This window comes from Ursus americanus, chromosome 21 (assembly GCF_024610735.1).
Source record: "Ursus americanus isolate L20-20 chromosome 21, mUrsAme1.1.p, whole genome shotgun sequence".
Classification (NCBI taxonomy): Eukaryota; Metazoa; Chordata; class Mammalia; order Carnivora; family Ursidae; genus Ursus; species Ursus americanus.
Genome location: NC_142147.1, coordinates 46,974,016 through 46,991,241, shown reverse-complemented (window position 1 = coordinate 46,991,241; position 17,226 = coordinate 46,974,016). Strand labels below are relative to the sequence as shown.

General features: G+C 42.7%; 1 protein-coding gene across 3 annotated transcripts; it reads right to left on the bottom strand.

The window, feature by feature from the left end:
• Nucleotides 1-115: 115 nt before the first annotated feature.
• ZNF227 (zinc finger protein 227) lies at nt 116-11,962 on the bottom strand. 3 transcript variants are annotated; one of them, XM_045815910.2, is made up of 6 exons: nt 11,825-11,962; nt 10,278-10,350; nt 9,788-9,849; nt 7,860-7,986; nt 6,923-7,045; nt 118-2,667 (listed from the first exon to the last, which is right to left on the bottom strand). In XM_045815910.2, the coding sequence occupies exons 3-6, from the start codon at nt 9,845-9,847 to the stop codon at nt 545-547; spliced, it is 2,433 nt and encodes an 810-aa protein (XP_045671866.2). In that variant the 5' UTR covers nt 9,848-9,849; nt 10,278-10,350; nt 11,825-11,962; the 3' UTR covers nt 118-544. The 3 variants fall into 3 exon arrangements, with proteins under 3 accessions (XP_045672001.2, XP_087726972.1, XP_045671866.2); XM_045816045.2 differs by lacking the exons at nt 9,788-9,849; nt 10,278-10,350; nt 11,825-11,962 and having other exon boundaries at nt 116-2,667; nt 6,958-7,045; nt 7,860-7,883; XM_087870846.1 differs by lacking the exons at nt 6,923-7,045; nt 7,860-7,986; nt 9,788-9,849; nt 10,278-10,350; nt 11,825-11,962 and adding an exon at nt 5,906-6,768 and having other exon boundaries at nt 116-2,667.
• Nucleotides 11,963-17,226: the final 5,264 nt, after the last annotated feature.

Here is a 17,226-nt window from a genome sequence, read left to right as displayed (position 1 = left end):
CTGCAACAGATATAAATTTACTTCTGAAGATCAAGGATTCATCACTGGGCATCTATTCCTTAATTTTCATCCAAAATATACCATATGAAAGAAAGCAATCATATTATGAGTTCTTGGTTACAGGAAATTTTAGTCAGTAATTTTATTCATTTTTCATAGCTTTACAGCTTCCGTAAAAATAAGTCACTGTGTAAGTATAAAATGTAAGTTAAAGGGAAAATTATCCAAAAGCTTCCCTGACCCCCCAAAACTAGCTAGTATATGGCAAATATTCTTTTCACACATTATCTGTAGGTATAAATTCACTCTTAGAGACCATTTATATCACTCGGATCTTGCCAAGATGGTTGCAAGCCATTCCACCCCTGAATATTAGTTCTATTCCTGTTATTACGGTTCCAAGCCATCATTTTAATGGATTTGTTAGAAAGATTATCTGAAGAAATCCCTTTCCACGCTCAATGCTTGATAGTTTATTACCAGCACGGACTCTCTGAACACGTGATGTGCATCCTGACTGAAGCCATTAACACATTCTTCACCTTTAACGATTCCTGCCCGTGTGGATTTTCTGATGGTATATAAGACGTGAACGGTGACTGAAGTCCTTACCACAGACGTCACATTTATACGGTTTTTCTCCAGTGTGAACTCTCCGATGGGCTTGAAGACGTGAACTCTGACTGAAGCCCTTCCCACACTCTTCACATTTAAACAGTTTTTCCCTAATGTGAACACTCAAATGGACCCTAAGATTTGAGGGGAGACTGAAGGCCTTACCACACTCCTCACATCTGTGGGGTTTCTCTCCCGTGTGGACCCTCTGATGATGGCGAAGGTTCAAACTCCTTCCGAACCCTTTCCCACACTCCTCACATTTGTAAGGTTTTTCTCCAGTGTGGCCTCTCTGATGGTATATAAACTGCGAACTGTATCTAAAACCCTTTCCACAGACATCACATTTGTACGGCTTCTCCCCAGTGTGGACTCGCTGATGGGATTGAAGACCAGAGGACTGACTGAAGCCCTTACCGCATACACCACATTTGTATGGTTTCTCTCCAGTGTGGACTCTCTGATGTACCCGAAAATCTATAGCCTGACTGAAGCTCTTATCGCACTCCTCACATTTATAGGGTTTCTCTCCAGAGTGGACTCTCTGATGAGCGTGAAGATTTGATCGCCAACTGAAGCCCTTCCCGCACTCCTCACATTTATATGGTTTCTCTCCAGTGTGGATCACTTGGTGCAGTTTAAGATTGGAACTGTAACTGAAGTCCTTACCACACACGCCACATTTGTACGGCTTCTCTCCAGTGTGGACTCTCTGATGCGTTTGAAGCTTTGATGACTGACTGAAGCCCTTCCCACACGTTTCACATTTGAATCGTTTCTCCCCAGTGTGGACATTCTGATGGACTTGAAGATTAGAAGCCTGACTGAAGCCCTTCCCACACTCCTTACACTTGTAGGGTTTCTCTCCCGTGTGAACTCGGAAATGGATATGAAGATCTGTATTGCGGGTAAAGCCTTTCCCACACGCCTCACATTTGTACGGTTTCTCTCCAGTGTGGACTCTCCGATGGCATATTAACGGCGAATTGTGACTGAAGCCCTTACCGCAGACGTCGCATTTGTAAGGTTTCTCCCCAGTGTGGACCCTCTGATGTATGTGATAGTGTGCGGCCTGAGTGAAGCCCTTCCCACACTCCTCACATTTGTAGGGTTTCTCACCCCTGTGGACCCTCTGATGAACACGAAGATTAACACTCCAACCGAAGCCCTTACCACACTCTTCACATTTATATGGTTTTTCTTCAGTGTGGACTCTCTGGTGGCACTGGAAGTTGGAACTTTGACTAAAGCATTTCCCACACTCCTCACATTTATAAGGTTTCTCTCCAGTGTGAGTCCTGTAATGAATGATAAGACCTGTGCTGCTACTGAATCCCTTGCCACAACTGTCACATCTGTAGGCCTTCTCCCCAGTATGGGTAAGCTGATGAAAAGAGCTCTTACTAAAGCAATCACCAGACTCATGGCATTTATTGAGTTTCTCTCTTGGGCGAATTCTCTGATGGGTCTGTAGATGTGAGCTCTGACTAGAGCATTTCTCTCTCGTGTGAACATTCTGATGAAGTGGAAGCACCGAGCTATAACTGACGCCCTTTCCGCACTCACGACACGGATGGAATTCCTCTCCTGGGGGTACGTGATGATTGAGGCCATCACTCATGCTTTTGCCACATTTGTTGAACTTGTAAGGCTTCTGTTCTGTGTCAGTGTTAATATGATCTCTAAGCGGTGATTTCTTCATGAAGGCTTCACATACATGCCAGTTATTTCTCACGTGAATTTGCTGACCTCTACTCTGATTCTGTGACCCACGCAGGTATGTATTCCCACAAGAGTCCTGGGTTCTCGAAATTGACAACTCTTGATTGGCAGCGTAAGTGGAGCCATTTCCTTTATGATTCATTACACGATTTTCATTTTCAGAAACCTGAACAGAATCGCCTTGTAGTAACTGGGAATGCTTTCTCTGAAGGTACCTGGTTAAATCACTTGCAACCTGTTTCCAGATTTGCCAGCAGGATAGTTCTTCATGGGAAAGGTATTTCAATGCAACTTTTTGAAGCGTCTCCATCTCATTTTGAGTCTTGCTGCCTATAAGAAAAAACAATATTCAGAGATGAGGACAAGCAAAGGCTTAGGTAGAGAAATGTCAGGACTTCACATCTAGGCCATAGGCGAAGGCCTCAATGAACCAGGGGGAGGGTCATGTCTGTACATCACTTACCCTTTTATGTTTCTCCATGCAACTGGAAGCAAAGAATGGGGTCAACAGACTCTTATCCACTAAGTGTAAATGCCACCCATTTAGAACCATAAATTTGATCATTTAATCTGAGAACTGTGTTTGAAATAAAACGGCTGCAGGCCACAAAGACAATCCACACTCCATCCTACAATAACATCAGTTAAAAGCCTACTCACCTTTATCCTCAGTAGGCTTAGGACAAGAGGGATACTACCCAGTTAGGTTACAAAAGCTCAGATTGTAAGCAGAAAATAGTATTTTAGGTCCTGGCAGGAATTCTCTTCCAAGAGTAAATCTGGGAAGTGGTTGGAATACTAACATTCACTGTTCTAAACCTGGTAGGAATTCAGGGCTCTAGAAAGAAATGGAAAAGGGAAAACTCATCTTGTACGACCGAGAAAGAACCTGGGAGAAGGAAAGAAACAGAGCAGAGAGCAGACTCTCAAAAGCAACCCGGAGGAGGAAGAGGGGAGTTAAACTCGGCTTAGAAGGCTTTCTCCCAGGAGGCTGCAAGGCTTGCTTTTTTGTTTATTCCCTTTAGATCCCCACTCAAATGCTGCTCGTTGGGTAAGGCCTTCCTCACCACCCAATATAAAATAACTCCTCCCCAGTCCCATACACCTTTGGTTCTCCACATTTGGCTTACCCTGCTTTATTTTCCCTGCAGCACGTATTATTTGACTTACTGTATACTTCCTAACTTTTTCTTGCCTTTTAGACCCACTAGAGTGTAACAGTCATGAAGAAAACATGCGTTTTTTCTTCATTATATTATCTCCACTGTAATAGAATTTTTCAAATTGTTGGGATGCATTACTGAACTATGAAACCAATTCCATAAATTGGACAAATAGTTATGAAAAAAAAAGACAAAGAAATAGAATGAGACGTAGATCACAAGCAGTAAGGACACCACTATACGAAATGCCTGTTTCAGCTATAGACACACAGATATATATGCACATACATTATGTTCATGCTGGGTCGAGATGTAAAAGATTTGATTGAGGATGAAATGAATGGAAGCCACTGGCTTAAAATGTTGGGGAGGGGTACCAAGTCCTTAATAATTAAGTTGCTTAAATGTAAAGTTACATTCTGATAATATAAGCTGAAAAAGTCTCAATACGTATGTATGCATTTCTAGGTATGGTAAGCTAATCAAATGGCCCCTAAAGATGTCCATGCCTTAATCCCTGGAACCTGTATGTTCACGTACATGGCAAATGGGATTTTAAATTTCATTAAATTAAGGATCCTGAGATGGGGGCGCCTGGGTGGCTCAGTCGGTTAAGCATCCAACTCTTGATTTTGGCTCAGGTCATGATCTCAGGGTCATGAGATCAAGCTCCACACTCAGCGTGGAGCCTGCTTAAGATTCTCTCTCCCTCTCCCTCCAGCCCTCCCCCCTCCCCCCTCCTCTGCTTGCATGTGCATTCTCTCTCTCCCTCAAAAAAAAAAAAAAAATCCCAAAATGGGAAGTTTTCTTGGATTATGCAGATGGGGCCAAAACAGTTACAAGGGTCCTTATCAGAGGGAGGGGGGAGGGGACTCTCCCAGGCCCCACCCCATGCATCTTTCCCTTTTGTTGGTTCCAATTTGTATTCTTTTGCTCAGTCAATAGAGCATGTGACTCTTCATCTTGGGGTTGAGTTGGAGCCCCACGTTGGGTGTAGAGATTACTTAAAAATAAAATCTTCAAAAAAAAATATGGCTGATTTATATTCTTTTTTGCTATAATACAATTATAATTTTCAGCACAGAGCTTTCCTGAATTCTGTCATTCTAGTGAATGCATCGGGTCAGAAGGGAAGGTGGCCCTGGAAAGCCTGGCTGGTGTCGGACGTCTCGTTGGGCAGTCTTGAGGAGGACTGTGCCTGTAACCTGGGAAGTTGGTGTTTGGTGAAGCTAACTTCAGGTGTTTGGTCTTAGAACTCACCACAGAGTGTCAAAGGCTTCTCACATTGCTGCATCAGCTAGTTAATATGGGCAGGAGGCAAACTGTACTGGAAAACCTTAGAAAGTCGGTAATTTTCTTTCCTAACAGGACTCTCCTCATCTCCACAAATGTATCAGTGTCTTTTGACGTCTAGAAATGTCCAATGTGAAACTACTCAACGACTAACCATATGTGGGTTTTATGATTATTTCGGTGTTAGAGAGAGGGGAGGGTGGGTAAGTGGGAAGCTGGCTGCATGAATGAGGTAGCCAACCTGAGGTTGTTCCATGAGAGCTGACGAACGGAACTGCCTGGCACACCGACATTGACAATTTCTTATAGTTTAGTTATGCATTCCGGTAACTGTGAATAACAGTTATCAGTATGAATCTTTACATATTCAAAGATGTCTGAGAAATGAGAATTATGTTAGACATTCACTGGAAGACAATGTTCCAGGACAATCCACCGGTCACACTAGTGTGCTCTAAACCTATCAGCCATCTCTAGGAATAACAGAGATGTGATGTCCACTTGTCTCCAATATCTGTAAGCTTTTCGTTATTAAGAATCTTTACAAAAATCAGGGCGCCTGGGTGGCACAGCGGTTAGGCGTCTGCCTTCGGCTCAGGGCGTGATCCTGGCGTTATGGGATCGAGCCCCACATCAGGCTCCTCCACTAAGAGCCTGCTTCTTCCTCTCCCCCTCCCCCTGCCTATGTTCCCTCTCGCGCTGGCTGTCTCTGTCAAATAAATAAAATCTTTAAGAAAAAAAAAAAAAAGAATCTTTACAAAAATAAGCCCTTTAATTTGTCCTCTTGTGACCTACGAAGACCATTTTAGGACAGTTTTTGAATGTGGGGCATGGTTGCAAAACCCTGAAACATGCTGACGTTGAAGAGGTCAAAAAACCTTTGAGAAAAGGTGACAGAAAATGCTACAAGATTTGTTAGAAGAGAGACTTGGTCTATCATGCAAAAGTGAGACGTGACAATACTTATTAGGGTCATCGTTCCTGAGGTTAAGTCTGCACGTGAAAATAAGACCCAGCGAAGTGAAGCAAGTATCTAACATCCTGAACACATCAAACATGAAGCAACAGAAACAGGGAAAAGGACAAAAGAAGTACATCCATCAATTACTCACAGAATTCATCACCTAATTTATCACATTTGCAGACAGGCTTCTCTGTCTTCGTTTTTTCAAGCACAGGGAGACTGTATGAATTTACTCGCTCTGGGAATATTGAGTTTTTAATTTCTAAATGAGTAGAACTGAGGAATATGTAAATTAAAGAGAAAGGAAAGGAGATGGAAAAGTGACGTGAACAATGAAGAAGAGGGAGAGGGCAGGAGAAGGGGGGCAGGCAGTGAACGACTAGGTGGGAAAGAAATCAGCATGCAGGGGACACAGACCAGGCATTCTTCCCATCCGGGAAAGGCTGGTATCCTAGCTCACTTCTACAAGGGCAGAACAACTAAATAACTTATTCTCATTTAACAAGTGCACAGGATCACCTTCCATGCAGAAGGCCCACCTGAGGCTTTGAGTAGACACAACAAACAAAATGCCAAAATTCCTACTTCACGGGGAGACAGACGGTGAACAAGTAAATAAAAATGTGTTAGTGGGTCAGGTGATCAGACACAAAATAAGGCAGGGTGAGGGGACGGAGAACGGAGAGAGGGGGGTGTTTTAAACGGCAGGCACAGAAGGCCGAGCGGATGCAGATGAAATCCAAGCAAAGACCTTAGACAGGGAGTGGCCACGGACTCTTCCCAGGCAGAGGGGGAGCTAGTCGAAACAGCAGAGAGAACACCCCAAGGCAGCGAGGATGCCAGGAAGGATCTAAGCCAGGGTAAAAGCAAGGTTGATCAAAGAGGAACGTGATGAGGAATCCAGAGCGGGTAGGGTCTTGTAGGCCACTGTGAGGGCTCTGAGTGAAATGGGAAGTCTCTGGAGGGTTTTCAGAAGGGGAATGGCATGACCTCTCTTGCTTTCTAAGGAGTCACTCTGGTACCACGTGGAGAACAGATGACAGGGGTGCAAGGCAGGAGGCAGGGAGGCCAATGTGGAGGCTGCTGTCCCAGTCCAGGAAGGAGAGGACAGTACTCAGACAAGAGTGGTAATGACAGACATGGTGAGAAGCAGACCAGCTGACACCTGAAGGAACAGCCACATGGTCCTCACTGGAATACCCATTTCTTTGGGTTTCTCCTTCCATCACCCAAAGGTTTTCTTCTGCCTCCAACTGGGATACCATATCCGGCTTGAAGGGAAGATGTCCTATGAAAAGGCAGATATACGCTTCTAAGATACACACACGGCTAAAATACATTTTTGTCCAAGTTCTACAATCCTCAGAACCTCTAAAGGGATATTTTAGGGGCTTTTCTGATCATGAGCTACAATAAGTAAATTTAGGTCATGACCTGGTTCATGTCTAGATAGAGATAAAACCAGATTTAGCCAAGGTCTGTTCTCACCCTACTTCCCACACTCTCACACCACTCACCGCAAAGGGTCCGTTTTTGCTGCAATGCAAGCAGATCTTGATAAGGAACTCTGATAGTTTCTATCCTTATTCTATTTTATTCTATTTCATTGGAAAAAAAAAATGCCAGCCCAGGGTACTAAATTAATGCCATGACGCACCAAAGGGTCACGACCACAATCTGAAAAAGTATTTGAAAGACAGTATAGAAGCCAATTTATAATTTTTTTATGTTTCCCATTTATAATTAATTTAAACAGGGTTTCTCAACTGAGGCACTACTGATATTTTGGACTGGCGAATTCTTTGTCCTGGGACCTGTACTGTGCCCTGTAGGGCGTTTAGCGGCACTGGTAGCCAGTGGCACCCTCCCCGCCTAGTTGTACAGATCAAAACTGTCGCCAGACATTGCCAAATGTCACCTGGGGGCAAAATCACCCCTGGACAGAATTTTACCTGAGCAGAAAAACCAGGAAAACCCATGCCTGTAGTCCCAGGGATTAGCAAAACTTGTGTCTTCAGGGTCAGAGAACCAATTCAAAAGGTCCAAAGCTTTGAACTAAGGACACCGACTCTCAAGGGGTGTCATGGGGCTCCTGTTCTCACCCACGGAGACCAGGTTCTTGAAATTCTCCAGCATCACGTCTCGGTACAGCTTCCTCTGGGTGGAGTCCAGCAGCCCCAGCTCCTCCAGGGTGAAGACCACTGCCACGTCCTTGAACGTCACAGCCTCCTACAACACCAAGCACATGCGACCTCAATCCCATAATCTCCACTGGAAAAAGGGCAGCATCGAGAAGGATAAGGGGATTACCAAAAAAACTGACTATTCCACAAAGCTTGGATTCTGTCACTGTTTGTAACATTTGCTATGTTCACAGGCTTCGGCAGCCCTCCCGGGACAAGCACACAGCTCTTCTGTGTTTTCAACGTACATGCTGCATCCACCTGCAGTATTCACAGCTGGTGAAGGCACTGAGTTCAAAGTTTTAATTCCAGGACCTTGGGGAAATTCCTTAACGTCCCACTATCTCAATTTCCTCTTCTCTTTAATGATGTCTAAACCGCAAGGTGTTTGAAAACATTAGATGAGTGAGTATATGTAAAGCACGTAGAATGGTGCCTGGCACGTAGCAATCTCCTCCATAAATCTCAACAGTTATTATCGTTAGAGTGTCTCGTTCCATTTTATGACCACAGAGTATAATTCTCCTTAGAACTCATGATTGATCTTTCATCAATCCCAATCATGTATCATTAGTTACAGATTTTTTTTTTAAGATTTTATTTACTTGAGAGAGAGCGAGAGCGAGAGAGAGCACGAGCAGGGGGAGCGGCAGAGGGAGAGGGAGAAGCAGACTCCCCACTGAGCAGGAAGCCTGATACGGGGCTCGATCCCAGGACCCTGGGATCATGACCTGGGCTGAAGGCAGATGATTAAGACTGAGCCACCCAGGCGCCCCCAGATGTTTAATTTTAATCAATGCTGCAAAGATCCTTTTACAGAGACCTCCGCTAAAAGTGGCAACTGCAAAGTCACAGAATAAACACTTTCAAAATTTTCAAAGCACAGTGGCAGATGTCCCTTTCAGAAGGTTTTCCCAATTCATTTTCCTGCAAGAGAGTATGAGTGTTCCTGAATCTCTACACTCTGGCCAAGTAGGACATAATTCCTTTTAAAAAAAAATATTCGACAATCTAAGTGAAACAAATAAATAGAAGACCTTTGTTAACATTCACACACATTTACTTATTAATGACCATTATTTTCGTCATAAATTTGCCTTGACACTCCATTTCTTTTACTCATATTCCAACTTCATTTTTCCTTATCTTACTATTCTTAGTAAGAGAGTTACTAAGCCTTTCTCTAATGTATCGAAGTACAGGAGGCCCTTGAACAACAAGGGCTTGAACAGCATGGGTCCACCTTATACGCAGATTTTCTTACAGTACTATAAATGTATCCTCTCTTACGATTTTCTTAATAATATTTTCTTTGATCTAGTTTATTTTATTTTGTAAGACACAATATACAATACAAAGAACATACAAAATACGTGTTACTCAACTGCTTATGGTATTGGTAAGGCTTCTGATCAGCAGTAGGCTAAGACAGAAGTTTCTGGGGAGTCAAAAGTTAAATGTGGATTTTCAACCATGCAGGAGGTCAGGGTCTCTAACCCTTGCGTTGTCAGAGGGTCCATTGTATATCCCACTACTTCCAATATTACAAAATATACAGTTCAGAATGCAAGTGAAAAAGGAACACGGGAAAATGCAAAGAGCTGGCCTCTAAGCAAAGCGGTAGCGTAAATTCTTCTGTTCTGTTTCAAATTCGTATCATTTTTTCAAAGATTGTCTTGTGAAAGAATAAATATAAAACAAAACACAGACGCACACACACAGCCTGCCATACAACATGCACTCGAAATCTGTCATTTTCCATTAACTTTTCCAAGGAGGAGGAGAGAGATGTGCCTAATCTCTGAGAAATTAAATCACATGTGAGGAGACAGAAAAGAATGCCTTACCGGAAACATGGTCATTTTCTCCTGCTCCTTCTGGGGAAGGTCAGAGTCCTGGGAAGGCATAACTGGGGAAGGACAAAGGAGCCATGAGACGCAGGTCAGGGCTGCCACGAGCCCATGTGGATCTTTGCAGAAATTATACAAGAGCTCTTCTACTTCTAGGCAGATATAGCCGCATAGAGCACGGTGAGCAGAGCATGGAGTAGATCCCAACTACTAAGTCTGTCAGCCAGGGGCCCTTGGACAGTGAACAACCTGTACAACCAAATGCAGTATCCCTACTATAAGAATTTCTCATCCTGAGGATGCAGGAAATGAAGGGTATTGTTAACATGTAGGTTAAAAAAAAAGGGTTCTGAGGTCAAGGGCCTAGGCTTAAATCCTAGAAATGATACTTACCATCTATATAACGTTGGGGGTGTTAAAGAAAAAACTGTCTGCACCTCATGGGATCATCTGCACGTGAAGATAAGACTTGCAAAGTCATACCTACCTCATAAGGTTGTTCCACGGGTTAAATGAGTAGATGGAAAGTCCAAAGAACCAGGAGTCCCTTTTTCTTGCAGCTGCAAAAAAGCAGAAGATACTCTGCATCACATTTCATTCTCTGAAAATCCTAATTCCGACTTAAAATTTCTTCTTACTTATCTAACTAAAAATAAATGAATAAATAAGTTTCTTCTTAATAATTTGTTGCCCACCTAATAACATTTTATCCACACTGGCATTAGTTTTCTAAAAAGCATCATTTTGAGTCAATTTACTTCATGAAGTCAAAAAGGCTTATTGGTAAAAGCCTTTTATCCTATGTGCACGGAGATAAAGAAGGATACAAAATAAAAAATCAAGGCACAGAAGACAGATTGAGAGGCTCCAACATTTGTCCAATAGGAGTATGAGGAAAAGAGACCAGAAGAAATGGCAGAGAGGTCTTATGTCAAAAGATAATTGCTGAGTTCATAGACAGCAATTCTGAACAGTATCAATAAAAATAAATACACTCCTGGGGCGCCTGGGTGGCTCAGTCGGTTAAGCGTGGGACTCTTCATTTTGGCTCAGGTCATGATCTCAGGGTTGTGAGACCCAGCCCCACTTTGAGCTCTGCACTGGGCATGGAGCCTACTTGGGATTCTCTCTCTCCTACTCCCTGTGCCCCTCCTCCACCTCTAAAAATTTTTTAAAAATAAATACATCTTAATCAAATCATGCTGAAACTCAGGAGGTAAATAAGAACTAAAAACAACAACAAAAATCCTTAAAGCTCCCAGAAAGAAAATACGGTTTACCTAACAGAAATGACAATCTGATTGACAGAATCAAGGAAAGGGAATGGAGATCTCAAACAACTGAATGCTATCTCCAAAAGGAAAAAAGAAAATTGTCAAACTTGAATTCTATGCTCAACTGAATGATTGACACGAGGGAGAAAAAAAGGTCAATTCAGTTGAACGAAGAGGAAGAACGATCCTAACAACACAAATCCAGAAAGAAGCAATGGTAAGAGAACACTTGTAAATATGCTGGTAACATCTTTGTTATTTAAAAAAATAAAAATAAAAGTCCAAGATCGATAGGACCAATTTTGAGGGTGGTTATAACAAAATATAGGCTTATAACCTGCCCTCCAGTTTAAAAAAAGGTGGTGGTGGTGAGGTGCCATCATCAAATACCAAGTATATGTTTAGTCTCTACGTTTCTCAGAATGAGAATACATGCTGGCTAAATTTAGTATCTGAGACAGACGGCCGTTTTTATTCCAAACCAGTGGAGAGCAAATGAAAGGGAACCAAACTGAAGACAAGAAAGGAGAACAAAAGAAAGAAATGTAAAACGTGGTATATTCAAAAATAAATACACGTGCGTGTGGTAAAAACTCACATACACACTCACACATATTAACACGGAGATGACACATTCGCAGGTGGATGCAACAAATATTGGAACATTTCCCTCCCTAGTAAGTCATTTACCGAGTGAAGGAAACCTGATGACCTGAAACCAGACACCACAGATCAAGAAAGTACTTTCGCTAGTACGCACCCGGGTCTATGCCGGGAGGAGCCGAGAAGTCCGTCCTTCCTCCCCTTTCCGAAGTCAGGGGCGGTGTAGACCATGATTCGGTGGGACAGCACGACCACGTCCGCCTCGCGGATAAACTGCAGCGGACATCCCCAGGCGCTAGCGCGGGCGACTCGTGGCGTCCTAAAGGAAAGATGGGGGAAGCTCGGCAAGAGCTCGCTGTCCGGGAGGATGACAGCGGGGACATGCCTTTGCTCCCAGAGCCTCCCTCGCTGCACTGGGGCGTCCGGGCAAAAGGGCGCTGGGGACAGAACTGCTGTTATCATCGATAGCAAGAGCCAATCCGTTATCCCGTGCCGCCACCTTTCAAAACTTGGGACACGTATTGTCTCGTTTATTGCGACTCACAATTCTACCCAGTAGTTTCTCTGTCTCGCTCGCTACTTTACGGCGGAGGAAAGTAGAGCGCAGAGAACAAGTCGCCAGATATTGTACCGATAGAAGGAGCAGCGCTGCCTGGTAAGTGGGGGAGGAGAGCTTGGGGGAGGAGAGCTGAGGGAATCCAAACTTCCGCCCTCCGTCTCTCAGCCTCCGCCGGCGGCCGCGACTTCTCCATCCTAAAACGGCCGGCTAGGTAGCGACTAGTCCCACGCTCAGGACGACAAGGCTCGGAGGGGTCGTGGGGGTGCAAGGCTGACTCACCTCCAGACGAAAAGACTGTGGCGGCCTTGCTTTTCCGGGGCGGAAGTGCCTCTGACTACACGGTGTCCCGGAACTACACTTCCCAGAAGTCCCGAGGGGGAACAAGCGCCTCAGCGGCTCCTTGTTTCCGGACAGAGTTGAGGACTACATTTCCCAGAACCGTCAAAAGGGGGAAGAACTATATCCGCCCCCTTAAGCCACCTCCCCCCCTTACCCCCAGCAAATCTCCCCATTGGTAGCTTGAGGACTGCAACTTTCAGAATCCGCTTTATGGCTTCCCGTTTGGCCGACGTAATGCAGTCCTCTGATGCCAGTGAAGTTGAGTTTTTTCCCACTGAGAAACAAACAAAACGTACTTAGCAAATATCTGAACAGAGCCTTAAAAGAAAAAAAATTAGTAACAAACGCAGATCACGTGTTCCTTTACTAATGAAATTGTACCCACTACTACTAGCCAAAGAAAGGATAAAATGATAGCCTTTATTTTGCAGTTTCAGACACTTTTTAGATATAAAAAAAGAATGAGAGCCCCCCCCCCAATGCAATGGAGGCACAGTGTATTGATTGTAGACGTCAACTTTTGTGAGTAGCACAAATAATTCAAAACTTGGCTTTTGAGGACAATTAGACATACTCAGAGTAAAAAGAGAAGCTTCAGCATACTTGTGTGATCAATTTCCCAACCGGGGCGTTTGTAATCATTCCTCAGAGAGGCTTCTGAATTTGAAAGATGAATACATTATTATTATTATATTTTTATGAAATGGTCACTAAAAACTATTATTATTTGCTCAAATATATGACACACTGGTGTTTCAAAGAAATAAAGATAGGGAGCAGAGAGGAATACCTTAAAATACCATATAGCCACTACTATATATGTTTGCATTTCTTATTTACTGAACATGATAGGCAGGAAGCTAGGCATGAGCGACAAGAGGATGGACCTTAGATGTCCTGATGGAGAGCCCCAAACAAGGATCGCCCAGGGACCACCCTGTTCCATCCTGTAGCAGATCTGTAGTTACAACATCCTAGCAGACGTAAATTTGTTGTGCTCCTTGCACTTGTGCAGAAAGCAGCCTCTTGTCCTTAATTGACCCATCTCCAGAAGCGAATATTGCGGTTTCCTACCCCGTGCAGGCATTTCCAATATATTTTGGGAAAGGACATGTGTAGTTGGCTAATTATTATATAATCCAGGCCTGTCACTCAAATGTTGTGACCCTAGGACAAGCCCAAAAGAAAAAAATTCATGTAAGCCCACACCCAGGAGTTTGTCGGGGGTCAGGGGATACATTGTCTCTATGAATTGGTCTTCTCCTCCCTTAGAGTGTACTTGAATACAACTTTGCTCTGCTTTACTTTCATTTCACTGTCCTGTAATTCTTAACTGTGGCAGCGAAAACAACTGAGGCTTCTTTCCTTCTCCATCTAACTTTCAATAATAAACAGGTATTCCTTCTGTTACATCCAACTACCTCTCATGAAGTACTTAGTGTGTGCTAGGGACTATCCCAAACTTTAGACTCTGAAATTCTCTTGTCACAACGTTTTTTTTTTTTAAGGTAAATACTATTATTTTCTTCATTTTACAGTTTAGGAGCCCGAGGTAGAGGAAGGTTAAGTAATTTGCCCGTGTTACTAAATTAGCATGGGCTAAGTCCAGGTTACAAAATTTGGCAGTTGACAACCAGAGCCTGAGTGCTAACCACTCATTAGCCGCATCTCGTATAATCAACATGAACAGATACTTCATTTGAATCATTTCTTCCCTCCCTGATGCTAGAGAGATATAGCATAACATGGAAAGTCAGTATTTTCACCTGCATTTCCATCCAGTGCCCTCAAGAGAAGTTCCAAATGCTTTAGCAAGTCACACGAACAGGAACCTTCCGAATTTGTTTCCTCTTCAAACCCACTGTCTATTCATGCCCAGCCATAGTGAATAACTTGTACTCCTGCAAAACGCCTCTTTGCATCTGCTGTTCATTACATCATACCCAGCTGCTCTTCATTCCAGAGTGTAGTCTTCATCTACGGCTTAAATATCCCCTGCTCCAGTCGGACTTCCTGTGGGTTTTTGTCTGGTACACTAATAAAAGCAGTGCGTAAAAACAAAGACTACATACTTGGAATCAGGCTGCCTAGGTTAAAATACTAATCCTGCCACTTACTCTGTGAACTCTGTCCCTTTTTTCTTCACTTGCAAAAATGGAGACTACAATCGGATTGAGATGAGGAACATCTTGATAAATACATGTAAGGGCACTGGAAACTCGACCTGACACATGACCACCCTGTAAAAAGTAAATATTATCCTCAGATGAGGGGAACCATGAATGAGGGATGGTTGGTTTAGTAGCTCTGCTTTATGAACATTAAAATATTATCAATAATTGTATGCCCATTTTTGAATGCTGTGGAAAAAACTGGTAGGTTCTGCATCCCGTGGAAAGTGAGATAAAGGATCACTAAAATCTATGTCATTCCCTTTTATTGTTTCCTAAATCCATTTCAGGAATTCTGAGTAAAATCGAACTGAGTGGCAGACCCGTGTTTCAGGATGTGGGGCAGCTACACTGACCACAAACACTACAGGACTTCTGCCGAGTCTCTGGCTGGGTGAGGAGCACACTGTAAAGAATGGGACACACGCCCTGCAACAGAGCAGCATGTGCCCAAAGGAGAAACAAATCAAAGATGACGATCCAGATGACTGTGTCAAGTCAAACTCCAACTAAAGAAACCTAACTCATAATTATTCCTCTCCAAACTTCGACGTTTCTGTATATCCTAGCCTCCTTCTATTCCTCCTAGCTTCCTACCATCCTACTTGTTGCCAGGAATGCAAACCCTGAAGCTAACATTTACTTTCCTTTGCTCTCCATATACAATCAATTTATGTTCACGGATTTTGAACTCTACTGACGCCATGACTGGGACTTGGTTTTGGTTTAAAATACACTAGCTCTGGGGTGCCTGGGTGGCCCAGTCGGTTAAGTGTCCAACTCTTGTTCAGGCCTTGATCTCAGGGTCATGAGTTCAAGCCCTGAATTGGGCTCCACGCTGGGCATGGAGCCTCCTGAAAAGAGATATGTCACCTCCTCCTTCCCCCAACCCCCCCCAAAAATATTTTGTGTGAGAAGGGAAATGGATGAAATAAAATGGGAAAAACGTTGACAGGGGTTGCAGATGACTGATGGCGGGTGCATTATACTATTTTCTCTGCTTGTGTACGTTTGGGTTTTTCCATAATAAAAGTTTAAGGAAAATACCACGCATGGTACAGCACCAATGCATAAATGCACTACAAATGTTAACAGTGGTTACCTCTAAATCCTGAGATTATGGGTGATTCCTATTCCTTCCTTTTTATATTTTTATGGGGGTTTTTTTGGTTTTTTTTTATTTTTTTAAGATTTCATTTTTTTATTTGATAGAGAGAGAGAGAGAGAGAGCACACAAGCACAGAGGGCAGCAGAGGGAGAGTGAGAAGCAGACTCTCCACTGAGCAGGAAGCCTCATGCGGAGCTCAATCCCAGGACTCTGGGATCATGACCTTAGCCAAAGGCAGATGCTTAACCAAATGAGCCACCTGGGTGTCCGACCTTTTTTATATTTTTTATGTCTTAATCTCTCTATAATGAACATGCATTCTTTCTATAATGAGAATATAAAGTCCCAAACCATCTTCCAAACCTGATAGAAAAAGACTTCCTCAAACCATATACAGAACTATTTCCTAAATTATTTTTTTTTTTTTACTGTACAACATTGAGATTAAAAACATAGACTTGAGACTCTAACACCTTGGGTTCAAAAGCAGTTGTCTCTTACTAGTTGTAAGTTTTGGGCAAACAATGCAAACTCACCAAGAGTAAATGAAAAAGAAAAAAAAAAGAATTTTCCTTGTCCAAATGATGCATTCTCCCTGCGCCTTTTCTTAGAGCGATACCATAGAAAATCCAGTGCTTTTTGGATCTCTTCTCTGACACATGTAAATCTTGTTAGAGGCTAAATAAGCTTACCAAGTTTAAAATCCAGAAGTGTTTTTCAAAGGTCTGGGCTTTAAATAAAAAATTTAAAAAATAAAATAAAAGGTCGGGGCTTTGTCCCCTTTAAATGTAAACGTCCAAGAAAATAATCTAGTGTCCCTATCACTGCGGGAGTTGAACCAAGGTGCTTTACTCTGAACTGTAGATCTGGTAGCAAGGGAGAGAAGATACATTCCATTATTCCCTTGGATAAAGTCAATTAACTAAAACATGATTCCCAAGTAAATTTAGCATAAATTTACCAAAGAATTTGCAGCAAATGGTGCAGTCAACTCCTCTTACAGGAAAAAAAGATATCGTTAATCTTGAGAATGCATGAATCTAGTGTTTAAAAATACAGTGATATACAAAGCTTGTAACTGCTTGGCTGTATAAATAGGGTGAAACTTCATTCTTTGTAATCTCTTCCCCCAAATTACCTACAGTACTGTATTCTGAATATGAGTATTCAGTAATAAGATAGCTTACTTTTCTACATTATATAGACAGGACTTTCCGTGTTAGTACAATGTTTTACTTCCAACTACCTCTGCTTAAAAAATAATAATAACAATAATAGTATTACCTACCTCACAAGGCTGTTAAGGTCATTTCATGAATTAATTCGTATAAAATTATAAGGGACCACTACCAATGACACTACCTGAAAGATGAGAATAACGA